The 22,995-nt window shown below is 37.3% G+C and overlaps 1 protein-coding gene across 3 annotated transcripts in view; it reads left to right on the forward strand.

The window, feature by feature from the left end:
• grik4 (glutamate receptor, ionotropic, kainate 4) overlaps positions 1–22,995 on the forward strand; it is a gene marked incomplete at its 5' end in the record, with an annotated part of 195,774 nt that overhangs the window by 65,649 nt on the left and 107,130 nt on the right. Inside the window, 3 exons of one of the 3 annotated variants that reach the window (XM_081371080.1) lie at positions 1,143–1,252; positions 9,065–9,243; positions 14,566–14,619. In XM_081371080.1, the coding sequence (XP_081227206.1) occupies positions 1,243–1,252; positions 9,065–9,243; positions 14,566–14,619 (243 nt within the window). Of the gene's footprint in view, positions 1–1,142; positions 1,253–1,281; positions 1,358–9,064; positions 9,244–14,565; positions 14,620–22,995 lie in introns of those variants that run through there. The other 2 variants (XM_081371081.1, XM_081371082.1) reach the window with 2 other exon arrangements.

Below are 22,995 nucleotides of genomic sequence, written 5' to 3' on the forward strand. Positions count from 1 at the left end.
TGTGTGTGTGTGTGTGTGTTTTGTTTTTTTGTTTTTTTTATCAAAAATTCAGTTAAAAACAGTGAAACTCTGAAATATTATTACAATTTAAAATCTGTGGTGGCAACGCTTCATTGACTCTAGTCTTCAGTGTTACATGATCCTTAAGAAATCATATTAATGTGCTGATTTTGTGTTCAAGAATCCTTTCTTATTATTAGTAGTAGTAGAAAATGGTTGTGTTACTTAATGAAGTGTGGGGGAGCTTTTTTGCTGGATTCTTTGATGGCAAGGCAAGGCAAGGCAAGTTTATTTATATAGCACATTTCATACACAATGGCAATTCAAAGGGCTTTACATAGAAGAAATTAAAATAATAAAAAGAAATAAGAATAATTAAAACAGTTTAGAAAAATAAAAAATAAAATACAGTACAGTACAGATAGTCGGACGAGCATTGGCACAGTGCTCATTCATTAAATGCATAGCTAAACAGATGTGTTTATGCATAGCTAAACAGATGTGTTCTCTAACTTTGATGAACAAAGTTAGAGAAACAAAAAAAAATCTTTATATGTTTATTCATATAAATTGTTTATTATATGTTTATGTTTGTAATGTAAAATATATATACAGCTCTAACTATATTTAAGATGTGAGGGACTTCAACAATTCCGAAATAAACAACTAAATTAATACCTTTAATTTATCTCCCTCGCCTCGGTTGGGGAGCCCTGCATTAGAGCCAAAATAACATGTAATTATATGTTCTGCTCTACTCTTTCCTGAATGGCACATATAGAATTGCCTGCATCTGTCAAGCAGCAGATGTCGTCTTGTATAGATTGTTGCAGCTGCATTCTGACATATGCATTCCCTACAAAGAAAACATAGCGTTTCATAGTGGTACATGTTGTCTCTGCACTCTCTTTACCATTGTACTGTATGCCTTTGTACACGTTCACAGACTCAAATAGGCAACTCAAATACTCCATTACACTCTGCTGATTATTTGGCAATAACAACTGCTTATTGAACCTAACATGTCCACACTGTTTTTGATGATGACATTGAATTAATTTCATGCTGTTTGACTGTACTGCACTGTTAGATAAATACAAATGTGTTGTTCATTCTTTCTCTTGTCCATCTGTGTCCTTCAGGTATTCATCATTTGTCATGTCCCATTCATTCACCATCAAACATCCACCCTGCCGCTCATGTCAGCGCACCGTGCAGAAACAGAGATGTCCATGGAAATGAATGACTGAAGGTTTAAATCAAACCCACTGTAGTCAAAGAAATGGTGACTGACGGATGACCCTTCGCAAGTCTCCTTATTAGACACACATTGAGTTCAGCTTGGCAGAGGATTAAAGTTTAGTATTCTGCCTTTCCATCTCAGAGCAAGGATGCCACAAATTACCCAGAGAATCCAAACAAAGTCACATTGCCCCTTCAGACAGTGGCTTTCTTTCTCCCTAATCAGCTTAAGGCCTTCCAGTGGAACAGCTATAATTCCCACTAAGACGTCAGAGAGGGGTGTAGAGAGATGGCAAACTACCAATATGGACTTGAGAACAGGGTCAAAACTGACCAAACCAATAATTAAAATAGCTTTCGTGCAGTTCTAAAATCACATTTAAAAAAAAATGACATGGGCAAAATTCAGGATTTAAGAATTTGATCCCTTTCAGTTTATGAGTTGGTTTTTGAATTCAATTGACAATACCCTAAAGGATGCTGAATTGAAATTTGATTTTACTGAACTGCAATTCAGTGAAATGATACACAATCACACAAAACTTTTGTGACAAAACGTAAATAATGAAAATTTCACAGTTGAATGTTGAGACAACATGATTGCAGATATTTTAAAATATCTAAATTAGAAAAGTTCAGTCCTGTCAAAAAAAAAATAATTACGTTTTCCATACACTACCAAAAATGTTTACATATTAAATATTGTATACATTACCTTTCAAAAGTTTGGGGTCAATATTATGTTCTTGAAAATTTCCTTATACTCACCAAGGCTGCATTTTTAATATTTAAATGTTTAATTTTAGCAGCTAAAAAATAACTGTTTTATATTTGAATATATTTTAAAATGTAATTTATTCCTGTGATGGCAAAGCTGAATTTTCAGCATCATTACTCCACTCTTCAGTGTCACATGATCCTTCAGAAATCATTCATTCAATACAATTACAATTCAGAATCCTGTTTAGGAATTCTAATTCAGTTCTGAATGGTGCACAACCCTGGAACTCCGAAAGACTCTTTCGATACTTTTGTGTGAATGATCTGTATGCCATTGTGATCCAATTGCTAAATCTGATGTTTATCTCAGTCCTGAGTCCTAAAAAGACCCCAATGTTTTCCTTATTCTACCACAAAAAGCTAAAAGCAGACAGTGTTGCAGGTAACTTGGAAAGTTTGACTTGTGGTAGACTCTAAAGTTAACCATTTCACACTCATGCCAACTCTATTCCTCAAATGTTTTTCCCTTTGTACCTTTGGAGCACAAGCGCAGTTTTCTACACAGAGATGGTTGGAAATGGGAAAAACAAAATAACATTGTTTTTCAGCTAATAATGAGTGCATGCGCTCCCTGAAGATTTCTGTTGGAAAATAAAGGAGATTCACAGCAGCGACAGGCAAAACTTAAAATACTTTGTGACAGAAAACTTTTATAAAACTGTACTAAGGTGCTTTTGTCTCCCATAAGAAATCCCTTAGAGCAATTCTAAACTTAGCAAGCTTTCAGAATAGCCTAAATTAAATAATATTTCATCTCACTCAGTCAGTGCATGTGTATATGGGAGTAAATGTTTTATTTTAATTTTAAAAGTTATACTTGCATTTAGATTCTTGACATACACCTTTTTCCCATACACAGAATGCAATGATTGGTCGAAACAATTTTAGGTCCTGAGAGGTCCATAGACGATATATATATGTATACATTTTTAAATATTTAGACCACTATTTATTACCAAACCTATTATTGTTTGCTATCAATTTCAACCAGTTTCAACCAACATTTCCATTTCCTTCCCTAGCATTAAGGCCCGTTTACACAAAGAACGATAACTGTAATGATAACTACTGTATAATGATAACCATATTAACACCTACACCGATAGTGTTGTTTATTCTAAGCACTCTGTTAACATAATTGCAGCACATGCTTTAAAGTTGAATGGAATTTGATTGGCTTTCAATTATTTTATTATTCATCAGCTGGAAAAATGGCTGTGAAATTGCTGTGCCGTAATCGTTATACTTGTGGTATGGGTTCTTAGACTTACGGGCAGTGCACATCAAGGACGATAACTATAAAGTTTTAATAATCGTTTTAACTCTATGAGAATAGCTAAGTCCATACAACAACTTTAACAATAACAATATTGTTGGAATCACTTTCAAAACAATTTTTTTTTCCTGCTCAATAAAAACAGAGACAAACAATCAGAATCCATATGACTTTAAAGCAGCAGAAGACATAACTGCAGTGCACACTAATAATAACGTAATCGGTGGTAGGCCTAATTATCATTATAGTGTATCATTATGGCTATAGTCAGTGTTGGGGGTAACACATTACAACTAATTTGAGTTATGTAATCAGATTACTTTTAAGTTTAAGTAACTGGTAAAGTAACGCATTACTTTTTAATTTACAACAAAATATGTTACTTTTTCAAGTAACGCAAGTTAATTTGTTTTCCCATGTATTAACTGACAGCTCCCGTGTTGAGAGAAGTCATGAGTAAGTGCAGAGGTGTTGTGTGCACTATGTGTAAATGTGAGCATACATTTACTCATTTACTTCTTCCCCTGCGTCCTATTCTTCTGTATTCCCGAATGGCAGCACAGCTGAAAGGCCTGTTTTTTTGAGCTGCGCCCTCTACTGTACAGGCATGAATTTGCATTTCCTTCAGCCTGAGGCTAAGGGCCTTTACATTTGCCAAAAATAGAACTTTTTTGTTGTTATAAAAACAAACAAACAGCCCAGCCCAGATGAGAAAAAGCAAAAGTAACTTCAAAAGTAACTTCACGCATTATTTTTTTATAAAAAGTAACGCAATTAGTTACTTTTTTAGGGAGTAACGCAATATTGTAATGCAGTAACTTTCCCTAACACGGGCTATAGTTACTTATTTTGGTCTGAGCAAACCTTTAGAATAAAAAAAAAAATCATTTTATGGTTATTGTTGTAGTTATTCTTGGTTTGAACAAACATTTAATTGCATATCATTTCCTTCATTACAATATCACTTCCCCAATTCAGTTTCATTCGTATAATACTCAAGAGAATGTATAAATGCAGTTTTTATTCTTAAAGATCCCCATTCCCATATAAAGTAAATCGTTCTCATGAAATAATATACAACTAATTACCATTTGATAACAATTTCACGGTAGAGTAGCTGATATCAGTAATGCTTGTAATATGAAAATGTATGTGTCAGTAAAACACTTAAGGAGCACATTCGTGCTATTGTCTGGAACAAATATGCATGCACCATTGAATAGCTGCTCCGCACAGTGGCAGGTCTAGGGCCCATTGTGGGCAATAGTCACTTCTGCTTTAGCTGACAAACATTACAGGGTTGCGAAGTGGTTGTGCGAGCCGAAGGGTTGGGAGGAAATGCCACGGGCCATAGCGACTGCCCTTCAAAACATTTCTATAAGAAGCTGATGATGACTCCTTGTGCTGCCAGCGTAATAACCGTGTTCACCTGCGTCTCTGTTTGCTTGTCTTTTTCCGTTACTGTTTCTTTTTCTCTCACGTTCAGTCTCACAGGATGTACAGCTCTCATTAATCACTTAGCACACTGACAGCTTAATAGAGCATGGCCCACTCATGAATACTTCACAGACCTGGCCTGCTGAGATGACACGGTACAAGGACAGTTATTCGTTTGACTAACCTATACAGCACTAATAGCCAGGAGGCCATTGCATATGGTTTTATCTATAAACAACCTTTAGCTATTAGTTTAATGGTATATCCTTTAAATTTCCTATAAAATGGTCTAACTTTTTAACTGAACTGATAAAATGTGTAGCTTAAATGAAATGTCAGTCTGCCAAATGCATAAATGGAAATGTAATTTGGCTAATATTGGAGGCTTTTTGCCTTAATTTGACAGGATACTGGAGAAGCAACAGAAAAGAAAAGGGGAACATGTCTGGAACAAATCCAGGCGGGAATTGCATATATATAGTTCTAAAAATCGTTCTCAATATTAAAGAATAGCAGTGTTAACACCACAACTATAACAATAACGGCACAGAGAAACAATATCATTGGAATCACTTTCAGAACGATTGTATCCAGCTGATGAATGATAAAAACATTGACAGCCAATCAGAATCCATCCTGCTGTAATGAGTCCATTTAAAGTGACTGACAAGCACACGCTTAGAATAAACTGAACTATCACTCTTGGTGTGAACGAGCCTTAACTGTACCAATGCCTGCACCATTTTGAAGACAAAATCAGCATTCTTCATTAGTGGACATTCAAGCGTAGCCATGTAAAAGTAGCATGTCACAGCTAACTGTTTTTATGGTTCGTGTGGCACCATCAGCCAATCAGAGTCATCATGGTGTCATTTGCTTATGGCTCAGGTGACTGGATCTACTTATAACTTTTGCTATTGACAAGAATGGAAATGCTAACCAATAGCTTTTACCACTGAAATGAATAGAAATAGCCTACAAAGAGAGAACTTTTGCGTGACATGAATGAAAAGCAACCGATATCTTTTATCATTTAAATGAATGTAAATGTTAATTAATAGTGTTTTTTTGTTTGTTTGTCTTTTTACTTGAGATGAATGGAAAAGCTGACCAATTTCTTTTTACTTCTGAAATGAATAGAAATGCTAACTGATATTGTTTGCCCTTGAGATGAACGGAAATGCTAACTGATATCTTATGATAGCTCATTCCCTATTCTACAGTATAAACCTCCTTTGGATGAGGCACTAGGTTTCATCTGGCTGCACAGGGCCACACCGTGTAGTGAGGTGCATTAAGGTCTCATTAGTGAACAAAATTACCTGTACTACCGACCTGTACTATCCAGTCAGGAGCCCCAGAAGATCAACCAGACTCTGTCTTCGTCAGGTATTACCCAAATTATTCTGAATGGGGTCAGCCAGGTGAGCGCTACAATCTCTTTCAAGTTTGTCCCCTTGAACTAAAGGAGCTCTCGGATTTAATTGAAAGGAACAGAGCTTTGGTGCCCAGATTGAACACAGTGAATCAAATATACACACTTCAAAGAGGTTTCCCACCTGTCAGATTTGCTGCGCCTCTCCTCTTGGAACAGAAATATTGTACTACTTGTTTGCCCGACATTCTTCTCACTGCTTTGAAGTGATCTGTAATTAAAGATGATTAAATAAGAAACTACGTCCCACAGAGAGACGAGAACTGAAACGTGGGTGAAGTGGGATGATCTAATTCTCCTGCCTCTTCAAGAAGATTATGATAAATGTGTAGATAAAATAAGGATGGTACTGCAAAATCAAACAAAAACACTTCTTTTAGCCCCTGAAATGAAAAGTCAGAGTGATGGAAGTCGTAGAGAAAGGATCGCCTTTCTAGATAGGGCACTTGATATGAAACAGGACGTTGGAAACTCTTTTGTCTGGCTGTGTTTATTTCTGAAGTTCTCTCCTTTGTGCTGGAAGACATTAATTTAATGTGATAAGGAGCGTAATGGGATTCTGACATGCGTTGTTAAAGGAGGAAGACAAAAGCTTTTTTTTTCTGCTCACACCCCTTCAGCTTTCCCTTTTTTCTGTCTAATGAGAAGAAAAGAGGGCACGAATGGTTGTCTGGCCTCGGGCAGGATGAGATCTGACTGAAACTCTTTTTAGCAGGAACTGATAATAAAGGTTTACTGAACTCTTCAACTTGCTTATTTTGAAAAAAACAACCAGATGACCACCAGACAGCAACATAATAAAGCTTGAATCTAAATATTGTATTGCTAGTCTGTACTGACACCCCATATCAAAGAAAGATTAAAAAGGCGCTGTAAGAGAGTCCCTGCAAGGTTGCATTTGTTTTTGAGTGCAAAACCCACATCTCAAAATCAAATCAAAGACTGATGTATAGAACCAAGTCCCCATCTATCTTTCTTTTTTTTGTAAGGAATGTCGCAATATGGAAGAAAAGATGTCGCTACTTCCATTTCATCGCAACTTTAATACAAACAATAAATATACAGTACCTACAAGAGAGCAGGTGTGTGGTTAAAGCAACAAAAACCATCCAAAGCTGGTTTGCTGGTCTTGCTGGTCTTCCAGACTGGCCAAGCTGGTGTTCAGCTGGTTTGGCTTGCTGACAAGTTCCCAAAGACCAGCCGGACAAGGCTGGGAGACTACATTAGATCAGCAAACCAGTTTAGGATGATTTTGTATGTTCGTTCATTTTTTTTTTTTTTTTTGGTTTTGTTTTGTTTTCAGCAGGGACGGTGGCAGTTAATGTCACCATGAAATCAAAATGGTCTTATTTTTAAGAAAATAAATGGTTATTTTTTATGGAATATCACAGTATTTATTAGTATTTATATAATTAGTATTTAGTATAGTATTTATATAAACGATTCATATGTGCACATCATGTTTTTGTTTTTTTTCAAATGCATGTGCCTTCAAAATCATGTTTTTCTGTGCAAGGCAAGGACAAATTGTCACTCACATGAGATCACAGCAGTATCAAACCCCAACCATCCTATCAATTCCCAACAGACAAAATCAAGTCCCGCCCTATATTTTTTCTTGTTCGGGAAGCCTTTTCCCTCGCATATACTAAATAGTAGAGAAAAGACTATCTGGACTTCTGTTTCATGCTGGCTTTAAGCACAAGTCTAGCGGAAGTTAGCCAAACAGGTGACATCGCCTCAGATTTTCATCAAAGTGTTTACGCATTGTACCGTAGTCAGATCTTGCCTCTTGCGTGCATCTGTTATTTACCTGTGCAAATAGTCTTCTGCTATGTTTGATTTGGGCTCCCTAGAGCTTTTACGCATATGTGTATCAGCTGTAGCATATGTCAATGATGAGTGTGTTTTAAGGATAAAGGAACTTCACTTTGCAAAAGCCCAGTGCAAAGTGATAGCTGAGGAAATTACTGGCTGCTCAGAATGAATTGAGGCTAAGTCTTTATCACTGTGGGAAGCTGCTTTGTGCTTTTCTCTTGCCAATGCTAGAACCTTCTCTTTAACACCTTACCCACTGTGCGAACTTAACCCAACTTCTTCCTATATACCTTCCAAGTATCCTCACATTTTGCCCAGTTAGCCAATCCTCCCTAAATCAAAGTACATAAAGCTGAACAGAAAGTTAGCAGAGTTATATCAAAAACTTAAATAGTATGTGTTTTGCTGTTCTCACAAGTTCCTGTCCAGCTTGATTGGCGAAGCCAGTGCATGTGTTAGCTAGCAATGCTGTAGCGCAGTGTTTAATGTAGTGCACTAAATGTGAAATTGCAAGTGATGTGCAGCGAGCGAAAGACAGAAACCGAATGCTTATGGATAATCAAATATACGCTGAGTAACTCGGCAGGAAATGGAGATGACAGCTTTGAGCAATGGCATCGGCCAAGTTATGTGTGAAGTCAGCAGCTGAAGCCTTTTAAATTTAACGAGTCATATCATAATAAACCGATGTCACGTTCTGTTGCGAAACAGTGTTGTGCAATTCGCAAGTCCTGTTTTCCCCTGGGCCTCATAATTGCCTAAGGAACCGAGATTAAACACTTGAATGATTATTATTTTGCTAATTAAATGAGTTGCGGACATATACTGTAGTACAGCAAAAAAAAAAGCTTTGTTGTTGAATTCAATTAAAAAATATTGGCAGATAATTTAGCGGATTTTGTCAGACAAATATAATAGCATTATATTCATGCACAGAAAATCAACCCTTAAAAGGCTTGATCCCATGGTATCGTCATTGCTGTGAAAAGAGAGGGAGGACATTATTTCTTGTTTTGAGAGAGAGAGTGACATAAGTCAGGACGTTGAAGTGTTTTGTGTGTGCCCCTTTTCAACAGGCCTATTAAACCTGGAGGTGTTACTGCGACAGTTTCTCATCTCCAAGGAAACCCTCTCTGTTCGCATGCTGGATGACAGCCAGGATCCCACCCCCCTTCTCAAGGAGATCCGCGATGACAAGACTGCCACCATCATAGTGGATGCCAACGCCACCATGTCTCACGTTATTTTGGAAAGGGTAAATTTATCTTGTTTATAGGCTATATTATTTTACTAGATAACCAAAATACTGATTAAGAAAAAGATTTTTGCTCTGTATCTCTCTCAATCCATTGCTGGATCCGCATACATCCGGGGTTTGAAAAGTTTGCAGAAATAAAAGGGTACATTATGTAATTATAAGCTGAAAATAGTTTGTAAGACTATTTGCATGAGATATATCTAAATGTCAATGGCCATGACCTTGAGTCTCAGAATAAAATTAACAATTGCTCATAAAGATGGATGAATTTAATGATGCCATTAAATATATAAGTGTTCCTCTAGTTTCACAGTGTAGCCTTATTCTCATGACCCTTTTGTCTTTTAAGTGTAAGAGTTAAATGTTGCTCCTCATTTGTAAGATGGACGCGTATGAGCTGTAGTAAATACATTTTAACGTTCAAAGCAAATGAACATACTGCCTCATGACTGAATAATTTGATATAGATGACTGATTGAACATACACACAAACCTCTGCAGCGCATGTGTGAGACATGAAAATCATTTTCAGGAAATAGAAATTAATGTCTCAGCAGGATAGGCTGATTGCAGGAACCGAGGAAAAGAGAGTGAAGGTGATCGATGGAGATGTTTTGCAAATGACACAATGTTCTAAAAATGCAGCTCTCCAGTTAAAAGAAGTTAAACTTTTTTACACAACAGTGCTCCTAATGTACAGTCACAATTACAGTTGTTCAGCGAATTTTCTCTGGCAAAATGTTGTCATTTCAGGGATTCGCGTGATTGGAAATTTTGCATGAGGGCGAAAGAATTCCCCATGCAGATTTTGCAACGGGTTCAAGCTGGAAACGTGAACTTGCCGCTTTGACTAAAAGAAAGCTGCTTGGTTTGAAAGTGTCTTCTGTGTGTGTTGTGCTTCATATATCACTACACTATTGATTGTAGACTTGCAGAATTGTTTTTTGACCGCAACTTAATTTTAATTAAATTGCTTGTGTTGTGAATGTCATCATAACTTATCATAATAACCACCAGCCCATCCCTTCCCTTCCCTTCCTTTCCTTTCCTTTCCTTTCCTTTCCTTTCCTTTCCTTTCCTTTCCTTTCCTTTCCTTTCCTTTCCTTTCCTTTCCTTTCCTTTCCTTTCCTTTCCTTTCCTTTCCTTTCCTTTCCCTTCTGCTTCCTCTTCCCTTCCCTTCCCTTCGCTTCCCTTCCCTTCCCTTCCCTTCCCTTCCCTTCCTACTTGACTCACTTATTCTCATCTTGTCTCATCTCATGTTATCTCATGTTATCTTGACTCTTCTGTGCTCTCACATTTTAGACATTATAGCCAATTGTTATCCACCGTTATTCCTCTCTATTCACTCCATTGCTCTTTAATCAAAGTGTCTCATGACCATCACAGGTCTTTCCTTGGCATTTCCTGTTGCTATGGAGACACAGGGACAAACACCACCACTGTTACACCGGTGGGTTGTGCGGTTCTCAGTGGTTTCTTTGTCTGTTTGTCACCCTTACTGTGATTCCCATACAGTGCCTCTTTCAACCTATTTCTCCCTCTCTCTTTCTGTATATCTTACTGTCTCTTGTTTCATCCACTCACATTTCTTCTTCATGTCTCTCTGTTCCTCTCTCTCTTTGGATCTATTTGGAGCAAGCATGCGGCAGAGCAGTGAAAGTTTGGCACTCGTACAGCTTGTGAGGAGCGAGTGTAGGGCAAGCATGCTAGAGCTGTTTGCCAATGTTCACAGCATGGCTCACACACCAGCTTGAGTTACATGATTCAATTACATGGGCAATTTCAGGGAAAAATCTTTCATTATAAAATACTTAACGCAAGGACAAAGTTATCATAACCTGGAAAAACTCTTTCCTCCATTTTCTCCCTCGCTCTCTTTTCAACACAACACTGGTCAAATGAAATGCGGATGGGTATTATGGGAAGCTAGACAGGCAGTCATGACGATACATGGGTGTATATCTACCAGACAGAGTGTAAGCGCCTTAATACAGATGCTGTTTCAAACCATATTACAATCACAAGAGAACAGGTGCCCAGGAGTGCTGTGTTAGCATGACTTATGCTCTAAAATGTAGGAACAAAGCTGAGAGTTTGGGAAGTTAAAAACTGGTACTTCCGCCACCATCAGCAGATCTGAGGTGCCTACAGATTATGCTTTGCCACATAAGTTGTACGTCACACAGGTCGGAAAGAACACAACTTTGGGGCTGTACAATCAATAATGTTCAAACAAAAAGTGTAGAGGGCACATTTCGAAGTAGGGATGAGAAAAACTGCTTATTTTCAAAGGCTAGAAAAACTGTTCATTGGGTTGCCTGAATGACTAGTCAATTAATCAGCCTTAAGGATGCCATGTTCCACTACTGTTCAAAAGTTTGGGGTCAGTAATACTGTTTAAATGTTTTTGAAAGTCTCTTATGTTCACCTGCATTTATGTGATCAGTCATATAGTAAAAACAGTTATATTGTGAAATATTATTACATTTAAAATAACTGTTTTCTATTTGAATATATTTTAAAATTGTAATTATTCTTGTGGTCGCAAAGTAAAGACTTCTTCCAGTCTTCAGTGTCACATGATCCCTAACAAATCAACCATAATATGCTGATTTCCTGCTCAAGTATTTCTTATTATTTCCAATGTTGAAAACAGTTGTGAATTGACATTTGTGTTTTTCAGGATTCTTTGATCAATATAAAGTTTAAATGATTTGGAATAGAAATCTTTTGTAACATCATGGGCCCTATCTTGCACCCAGCGCAATTGACTTTGTACACCGACGCATGTATCATTCCTATTTTGCACCCACGCACAGCGGAATTTACCCTCCACAGACGCACGTCGGTAAATTAGGAAATTAACTTGCGCTCCCGGGGGTGGTTCAGCGCAAAGAGGAGGCGTGTTCCGGTGCAAACGTTCCCTGGTGCTATTGCGCAGGTTTAGAAAACAATTCCGCCACTGACCAGGAAAAACCTAGTCTAAAGTCAGTGGCGCGTTGCGCATGTTATTCATATGCTATTTTAAGGGCGCATGCTTGGCCATAATCAATGTAGCGTGTGCACAACGCGCATACACTTTGCTTCTCATCTACACACAGACGCAGCAGTTCTCATTTTTAGAAAACCATACATTATTACAAGGAAAAAATATTTACACACGAGGGAAATCATTGTTGTGTCCATGAAGATGTGAAAAAATAGGCATAAATCTAGCTTACACATTACACATTTTTATACGCCTGTTTAACCGAAGCTAATTTGGGTGTGTTTCTCCCATCCCCATACAATGTCACTTCTCTGTGTTTTACGGCCCTGACGAGAACGTCGGTCTCCTCGGCTGTGAACTGCTCCTGGTGTGCGCCTGGCAAATCTGCCGTTATAATAGCAATCCGCCATGGAACAAGCACGCCTGCTCTTAAAGGGAATGTGAGATATCGCTCTGATTGGTTTATTTCACGTTACGCCCAGACCACACTTATGAATAATGAAGCTACTTCAGACCAACCCATTTTAGATTTGCGTTGGGCGCAAGGGTCATTTATTCTGCCGGTATAATAGCAACAGCGCCCAAGACCCACCCACAAAGTTACTTGCGTTTCGCGCTTGATACTTGTTAAAATAGGGCCCGATAAATGTCTTTACTGTCCCTTTAGATCAATTTAATTGATCCTTGCCAAAGAAATGTATTCTTTCTTTCTTACTTTCAAAAAATACTAACACCAAACTTTTGAATGGTAGTATATAATTATTTTATAATTAACTTTCACTACAATGTCAAAAAAAATCTTCATGATGTATCTCACCTGTCAAAGTCATCCATCCAGTTTAATAATAGTAATATACAGTATGTATCTGTTGATTGACTGTTTTTAAGTGACTAGTGGATTACTCAACCATTGTGACTTCCTATTCTGAAGTGCCCAATAACTAAAAATAAATCTCTGTATGTTCTGTAATGGCGAGTTCCCACTGAACGATTTTAGGGTCAATTTTCACTCACCGACAGGTTTTGTGAGATCGCCGACAAATGCCCAAAATCATAGGCAAATCGGTGCTCGTTCACGTGAGTGACAATCACGCGGTGTGAATTATCAAAGAAGCAATCTGAGAGAATCGCAAATGAGTCGCCGACGCCCATGAGATATTTGGCGTGCTAAATATCTGGACCTGTCAGCGATTCAAAATCCTGCTGTGTGAATGTGTTCTGACTGAAAACTACATCGGCAATGACCTATAGCCAATGAGAGAGGGCAAGAAACAGAACAGTGGGATATTCGGGGAGGAGTTATAGACCAGAATATCAGTATTTTAATAGATATATTTACAATTATATCAAACAGAAACAAAGCACAAACATTTGCTTGACCAGAAGCAACAGCAGCACATTGCAAAATTATTTATTTACCCCCAACTCTCTTTGCAGAACATACTGTCCTTGCTCCCCTCATCTTCCCAACCATTTCCTCCTGCATAATCAGTTTTTTTTTTTTTTTTTTTTGCTGCAAATCAGAGCACAGACAATTTGGATCACAAATCTTCTTGCAGGCTATCATTTTTAATACAAATTTTGGTCTCACGCACACGTGATCTTGCGTTATTTCCTTTTCACTTCTCGCGTGTGTTTGGTTGTGAAACGTACAGTAGTTTGTGGACCAGACAGAAGTTGTCGCCGATTCTTTCTTTTGTAAAGTCATCCAGTGTGAAACCCTCCTGTCGCCGATCCATCGTGCAATCTTATTGATTATGGCTGCGCAAGGTTAATGAAAAGATCTGCAAGAGCAGTTTTGGAGAAATTATTTGTGAAACCTATAATAATTACCAAGTTACTTTAGTGTTCTTTTTGCTCTAGGAAATGTGATTTTTCACTGCAGGTTATTTTTGATCAATATGTTTTTAATTTATTATTTAACTAGATGAAATACAACAATGCTGTTCAATCTCTTTCCCTCTTATGCATTTCTTGTACTCTAAACTGTCCCTTTTACTCAGTTTTCTCTCCGCTTCCATAGAAATAATTGTTGAAAGTGTTTTCACCCCTGACATTTGATTGACATATTGTATTTGCTGCTTGGTTTCCTTGGAGACAGTGGAGAATTGATAAATAGAATGGCAATGACAGTCAGAGCGGGAATGCTGTCTGTCTTTTGTTAGCTTTCATCCAACTCTGAACAGGTTTTACAAAGCAGAGAACCTTGCCTTTTTTCTTCTCAATGGCGGCGATGACGTGCACAGATTCAGACTATGTACAGTAACTGTTTAAATTAGCTTAGCATTGTCAAAAATGTTTAATGTACCTCTCTCTTCTCTCTTCTCCAGGCCTCAGAGTTGGGGATGCTGTCAGTTTACTACACCTACATCCTGACTTCCTTGGTGAGAGAATTTATGGGTTATACACTAATGCAGAAGTTCTTCAAGCAAATGCCTGTAAAGTAAAGAAGCTGTTTAATGTTTCCTCCCACATTAAAATACTATCATACAATAGTATATTTATATTATACTCCTGGGGCAAAAAAAATAAATGGCTACAAATTAAGGTTTTAATTGTCTTACTTTTAAAACTGCAAATTATTGGTCAGGAAATAAGCAAATTGTACACAAATGCACTACTTAAAAAGCCATTGCTGTCTCAGAAAACCCATCAAAGACAGAATGATGTTTTTGGCAGAATATGGAAAGTTGTGTGTGGATTAAACACGAGTTTGATGATGCTCCAAAGCGCTGGCTTCAAAAATCTGCTAAGAAATAAAATAATAAATGCATCTCTACCACAGTGAATTATCAATGTCGAAAACAGAGTGCTGCTTAAAAGGTTTCTAAAAACTTTTCTCATAATATTAATGGCACATCACCACATTTTTCAATGATTCTCAAATGACTCGTCGGATGAATCCGTCTCTCTAAATCCCTCCTTTTTGAGAGCTCTGCTCTGATTGGCCAGATGGCCCAGTCTGTTGTGATTGCTCTACCGCTTACAGGGCATGTCGGAAACGAAACAGAATTTTAGCACCGGAGGCTTCCCAAAGCTCAGAGATTGTACACACTGTAAAAACAGTAATAATGGCGTCGATTTTACCATATCAAGCAGAGCGGGCGTTGATGATTAAAACATTGAAAGAACTAGTTATTCAACCCGAACCTCCATCGCAAGAACGACTTGAGCAGTCCTTATCCTTTGGAAGTGTTTACAATATTGTATTTTTGTTCAACACAATTGCTTTTTATTGCATAAAATTGCACAAACAATAATTAGTGTACCCCAAACTTCAGGATTATTTAAATCTGAGAGGAAATGGCTAATGACAAAGCCACCATGTTAAAACCACACTGAAATTGAACGTAAGGTGGTGCTGCACTTGCAATGAAATATTTTTTTTTCTCCAGTTGATTCAAGTATGCTATAAACAGAATCTTTGATGTTTCCGTTTCAATCTTTCTGCTTCACGCTGATGTGTGCTAGAAATAACAAACCAGGATGGATTTTTCTAAACTTTTTCATCCAAAATGGCTTTTAGTTCAGAGCGCTTTAAGAGCAGCCACTCAGTGTGGAACAAACCGACACACTTCAACACACTCCAACTTAATTTAAAGAAGCCACTTCATTTCCCCACACTGCTTTCCTTCACTTATTTAGTCTCTCCTGCCGTCATCGTTCATGCGTCCAACATACCAACTCCGCACCGTCCTCCCATCCGTGTGCTAGTGTTTCATTACGCCTTTATCACAGTGTGAAAAAGGCCTGTCAAAAGCACACTACATCCATCACAAACGCAGTAATCAGTAAATGACTCAGAGAGAGCTTTTTAGCTTCTGCTCTGGCCACGCTCTGGGGAGTAATGAAGCACTTAGTGATGCAGGTACATGGAGGAATTGTTGTAACCCTTTGAATGGTGAGATGAGCTACTTTGGTTATAGCTGCCATGATGAAAAGTGTCTTCTACACCAGCAAGGTGCATGTTGAACAGGTACCAAACCAGAGATGGAGCGCTCATAGAAAAATGGGTGAAATCATATCACTCAATATGGCTGCAACAAGAATGGAAGTCTCGCCTTTCAGTTAAAAGAACCAATATATTGTGTTAACCAGAGCAAGCACATTAACTAGACCAGGCTGAAAAAAAAAACCCAGCATGATTTGAGTTAAAGTCTGCATTAAACTGAAGTTGCGATGGTCTTTTCTTCCCTATTGTGATGTGTATCTAAGTGAAACGGATTCTCAAACAAGAACAAATAGAGCGGTACTTGATTTTGTCCATCGGGGGGTTGATTAGATGGTTGTGGTTTGCTAATGCTGTGATCTCATGTGAGTTACAGGTTGTCCCGCCCTCACGCCAGTAAACGCGTCAGAGAAGAGAAGAGATGTCACTGCAAGAGGGAGAAGCTATTTTGATTAAAGATTACAATGGCACATTCATTCGATGGCACATCACATAAAAAAAAATTATGCACACAGATAGATAATTTATAATAAATACTGCAATATTTCATAAAAAATATAAAAATTGAGAATTAAAAATTAATTTAAAAAAATAAGAATTGTCAATTTTGATTTGAAAGAAGTGAAATATGTGATATTGTTGTTAAATTTTACTGCTGATTCAACTTAAATGTGCTTTCTTTACCATTATCTAAAAAGTAGCTCCCTGGAGCCCTTACCAAGATGGCTGCCAAATTGACTTTCCTCCATTTTTAAACATTCCCGGGAAAGGACCGGATAGATGGATGGATAGATGGCCTCTTTAGATGTAGAGGAGTCCTTGGGCACTTTAAGAGATGGAATCGGTTTGCTGATAAGCGAGTGCAATTTATGACTGTGCTGGGGGCGGGGCATTTTTCAAAGGCAATTTCTGATCGAGCCGTGAGCAGAGGCCAAAACATCACACCCACACATGGATTTACATCTCTGTCATCTCACCTGAATCCATCTGTCATGGCAATAATTCAAGTCCCCATGGGATCTTGGCTCAGATATATTGTTTCTGTACATTACAGCAACTGCAGTGTTTCTCTCGCAGTGAATGTAAATTAGGACTTCACAGCGTCCAAACAAGCTGTGAATCACGCTCACCTGCTGCTTGTGAATCAATTTGAGGAATGAATCATTAGTTGTGACAGCATACATACAAACCTTTTCCTAAAGTGCACTTCTTTAGTGCAGTTATTAAATTCTGCTCTTGTTCCAAACTCGTATGACTTAGATTCTTCTTAAATTGTTTTAATACAAAGTGTTATTTTAATACAATTAAAATTCATGGGCTCAAATGTTGTTTGGTTTCCAACGTTCTTCAAAATCATTTTTGTTCCTAAGAAAAAAACTGAAGTCATATGAGTTTGAAAGGACATGAGGGTGAGGCCAATTGGAGATCTTGGCAACTCCAGGCAGCTATTTTCTTTAGGTATTAGGCAAGTACAGATCCTATATGATGGTAAAAGGACAAAACCTTCAAAACTGTTGGTTAAGAGTATGCTTCAATAATATATTTCAAATCAGCGATAAAATCTGACAACACTGTTTAGGTAAAAAAATAGCTAACGCATGTTCTAGAATAAACTAACACCGTGTCTACAATGGACGCGATACAGTTAAAGCCTGTCTAGACTGAACGTGACATTTATTTTTCCATGCATTTTAGCTACATTCATGCAAAAAAAAAAAAAAATCGAATGCATATTGTAGAGCAGTGATTCTCATTTAATTCTGTTCAGTTACAGAAATCTCTAGAACACACTGTAGATTTCTGCTAAAACTGTAATAATAAAGATGTAAAATGTACCTCGTGTTCTAGAGATTTCTACCACTTTCTTTCAAGTGGTCCGTTACCTCCATCTCAAGCTTTATCCAGTGCAGTTTTTGGTTTGCTCTTTTCAGAAACTTCACTTTTCAGACGTTACATGCCAATTTCAATCTTGTCCTCATTATCACGCAGGAAGAGCAAGAGCTACCGCTGATATGAAACATCCCTGTAATTTGATACAACATCCTTCCCCACCTCCGTTAGAGATCGGGTTCAGTAGGTTAATTGCAATAATGAAAGGAAAAGAGCGTAGCCATTTTGCTCTAATTACTAGATGTATTCTCTCTATTGGTAACTGCTGTACAGGTGAGCAGTAAAGGGATTGTTGCTTTGTGATTTGTGCAGGCAATAACTCCGCTTTGCCGAGTGAAGAACGTTTTCATCTGTGTTTGACTGTCACCCAGGGATTCGGCCTTTGTGCTGCGTTTAAATGAAAGAGGTGTGCCAACGAGACCAGTGTGCCAGAGAGATCTGTTTTTATTGAACAATCTCTGGAGATCAGAAAGTTCACGTTGGCATATCTGATTTTCCTGTGTAAGTTCTCAGTAAACATTGTTTTTCACGAATGCATTGATGCATTCTTGACACATCTGTTGAAACACATGGAACAGATTATGTGCTCTCATCACATGTGTTGCAGAACAAGAGTAGAGCATGTGATCAGAAAATTAAAATTTGATGAGGGTCCCTCAGACTCAGCTCACAGGAGTAATTATAGACTTCCTTATGGAGAAGACGTTAGGAACCTGGGGTTTAGATTAATTGCATATTAACCACAAGAATTACAAAGAAAGATTTTTTGTTCTTGTTTTTTTTTCTGCCTTAACAGGAATTAAGAAGAATATGATTATATAGACTAATATAGTATTTTGTCTGCTCTGGATTTACAAGCCTGTGCTTAAAGTATACAGTAAATATTTTACATATTCTACTGAAATGAGAAGTGAGGGGTCAATAGCACAGGATACATTTTTGTGTCGCGTTTCAATTTAAAAAATTTCGAGGTAAATATGTTTTTGACAGTTTTGATGCATCTCGCTGTTTGTACCATGTGTAGCAACCCCCTTGGATTCCGAAAGCCTCAACGGATGCGTGAAGCATCCTTTAATTCAGCATGCACGACAACAGGATGTATTCAAACTGCATCTTTTTTCCGTACACCAACTCGCATCACAGCATCGTGAAAACTATATTAACACATAAAACAACAAGATCCACAATTCAAACGTATACTCATAACATGACGAATTGCAGAAACATCACAAACATTACATTGCGCAACAAACATTCATTCATAAATTCATTTCTTTAATTACAATCTACATGCCTCGCTATGCTCCTCAAGGAGTGCAAATCAAATTATGATAATCCTTTCGTCAACATCAGATGTGCGTCAAGTTCACTTCAAATGATGCAAAGTATAAAATCCACATTAAAATAACATAGGCTCAACGATCAGCGTCCAACATTTATGTCCGCCCGTCCTCTTATTAAGCTCACTATGCCATCTGATCACTACGTTGTTTGAGAAAAGACAATTTCAGCACAAGTGTTCACGAATTTCCAATTACAATTTATATACACACACACAAGGTACATCGAGGACATTCAAAATACAAGTATCAAATTGCTAAATAATTTACACAAACATCTTCAATGTTTCATAACCCAATCCATACTTATTTGCTTTTGCACTCTTTGTACCACATTAGGAACGTAAATACAGCATTCTAAATGGTCACTTACACCATGAGTGCAGTGTTTTTGAGACAACCTATCAAGTTAAAGAGTTTGTTCAACCAAAAATGACAATTCTGTCATCATTTACTAACCATCACTTTCACAGCCCCCCAATGATTGTTTTTTGTCTATACAATGAGGGGACCAATGGGGACCAGTGTTGTTTTGGACCCCATTGACTTTTTATTGTATGGACAAAAATAGTTGAAACAATCTTCAAAATAACTTTTTTTGTGTGTTCTGCAGGAGAAAGAGAGTTATACAGTTTTGTAACAACATGAAGGTGAGTAAATAATGACAGTATGGGTGTATATGGGGATATATTTAATATCCCGTTAAAAAGAGTTATAAACACATCCGAAGACTGTTTAGTTTACGTTACGCTCCATATAGCTTTTATTAAACTCTAGAGCGTGTCATGTACACTGTAAAAAAAAACTGTAAATTTACAGGAAACGGTCTGTATTTTTTTACAGAATTTTGCCGTTTTGTCATTATACAGTGAATACCTGTTATTTTACAGATATTTGTTGTAATTTAAAGGTCCACTATTAAATTTACAGGTAATTGCTTTTATTTTGGTTTTACATTAATTTTACGTTTTTTAAAGGAAATTCTCTGTAATTTTATATGGTTATGTGTAATTTTACATAAAAAATTAAGTAATATTTTACAGATTATTTCTGTGGAATTAGAAAACAAAGAAAATAAGGTATAACTGCAGAAATCAGCAGTCACTTAACATGTTTTCCTTAAAGATTATTAAGCATGTGGGGGTTAAAGTGAGTTTTAAGATTTGTACACACATTAGGCAAGCCTATTTAATTATTTATAGTCTTTTAATTTTGTCTTGCAAATAGATGTTCATTTTGATCATCATTTGTATTTGCCCGTAAATTTCATTTAGGCCTATATTTTATGTCTTTTATGAATCGTTTTTCCAAATCTGCGTGGCTTTGTGTGCGTTTGTATGTGTGTGTGTGTGTGTGTGTGTGTGTGTGCCCGCGCGCGCGCGCGCAGATTCAAATTATCCGCCATTACGGTTCGTTGCTGCTAGTCCCGCCCACAACAGTTAGCTACAGGTCTGTCTCTGTCGTCGATCTGTGTCAAGGGCAAGCGGGAGATTTGAAGTTTCAGTCTACGCTCGTGAAGTAGTCGTGGATTGTGATCACAGTGGTTCAAAGCTATAATCGTATTCGACAGAAGCAGCCAGCCGTGAGCAGGAGCGCTGAACACATATTAGTTGTTTGTAGTCTGGGTGTCAGTCCAGAAATAACGCGCCCTTTTTCAGTGAGCCTGGTTCGTCGTCACAGCGGACCTCATCCCGACCGATCAACGGCTGAGGTAAGAGTCTCATACTACATGTGTGTACGATATTTTATATTACATTTGTGTTAAGTGGTTAGACAGTTTCCATGCTAACGTTAGCATTCTTAAATGATGTTCAGTTATAACTGGGTCAGGGCAAAACACTGAAAATGCAGCATGCGTTTTTAATTATCGATCTGTGTTAAGAAAGATCAGTTGAACCCAACCCACATCTCTACTTGTTAACTTAAAGACCTAAAACAATCTTTTGTAGACTTGTTATTCATATTAAAGTCCATAATTGTGTATAAAATCTTCGTTATGATAGTCAGTAACATTAAACCAATAAATGGCGGGATATTTTGAAACACTGTCTGGAAGCTGAAAACTTTTCTCTTAAAAAACATACTTTATTTTATTATAATAAAATTGTAGTAAACACGTTTTTAGCTGATTTTTTACCATTGTAACGTTAATAGCCACAGTTTTACTAAAAATAGGCCTACCGTGTTTCTTTTGTTTATTTCGTAATAGTTAACATGACTAACTTTATTAAGACCGTTAAGAAATCGAAATACTGTAACTTAACGTACTTGTTAATGATACAGGAAAGCCTAGAACAGGAAGACTAGAATATGAATACAACATGATGAACCCCTAGGACCTAGGTGTGCAGCTAGGTCACAGTAAATCATATTCATTTAACTTTACTTTCTATAAATGTAACTTAGCTAAAATCACATGGCAGCTCAAAATATTACTGTTAGCCTTTCCAGCTCAGCTTCAAGATCATAGTCATTTGAGTTTTTGCATTGTCCCAATGGAACATATTCTGACATGTGTAAATCTAATACTGAGTTTTAAAATAACTTGTGTGTGTGTGTGTGTGTGTGTGTGATTTCAGGTCACGTGGAAAGCAGATGATCATGGCAAACAAGGTATGGGAAGAATTCACTAAAACATAAAAATCATAACGGTTCTGATTCCATATGTTCATAACAGTCTTCTGATTCCAAATGATTGCACTAAAAGTATGCACAAGGTTTGGATTTGCTACAGCAAGATTACTATTGTGTTAGATTCCACCCATCTTTCTTTCTTTTTTTCATTTTTTTTAACTACCCACTAAGCAAAATGATGTCTGAAAGACTTCTTTTCAATGTCTTTGTTACAAAAATCAGACGTTGAAATGCCGTCCACTGAGGAGCCAGAATGAAAGTTATGACGTCTTTTTTTGATGTGTTCTGCACGTCCGATATAGACGTTCATCGAACCTTCGTACAAGGTTAAAACTAGTTCAGATGTGGCCATTGTGGACATATTTCAACATCATTTATGGTCTCATTTAGACATAATTACTTTGACTATTGCTGTCAGATGATCTTAGTGAGACTTAACAGAGGTTTAGATGTTGATATTCGTTTAATTTGAAGTGTCACCATTGTGGCGATCCGTGTTTGCTTTAGTTGGGCTCTTGGTCCCCGTTCCTTTTATTTTAACTTTTCTTTGGCTGCTGTAACAGTGTGTTTGTGTAACACAATTGTTGTGGCAGAGAAAGCCTAGAAAAAGTATGAGGTGTTATCAGTTCAATGTTGATGATGACATAATTATCACAAAAATGGGCCTTTAATATTGTGTTTAAAGTTTTGTGTTTATATTTGCCGTTAATAACCACCAACCTTTTGGAACTGCATTATTGGTGAAGGTGTATTTATTTGAAGGTGTATAAAAAGCATGTGCATATTATGTTTTGAGCAAGAGTATCATACAGTCACACACAGACATCAAGATTTTGGATATGAATCACAACAACGGTGACAACCAAAAAAAGCTTGGGAATTAAGGATGAGTTTTGTACTATGAAAGCTACCCATCATGCATTGCAGCATGAAGCTTTTTTTTTAAA

This window comes from Scardinius erythrophthalmus (assembly GCF_964197995.2).
Source record: "Scardinius erythrophthalmus genome assembly, chromosome: 7".
NCBI lineage: Eukaryota > Metazoa > Chordata > Actinopteri > Cypriniformes > Leuciscidae > Scardinius > Scardinius erythrophthalmus.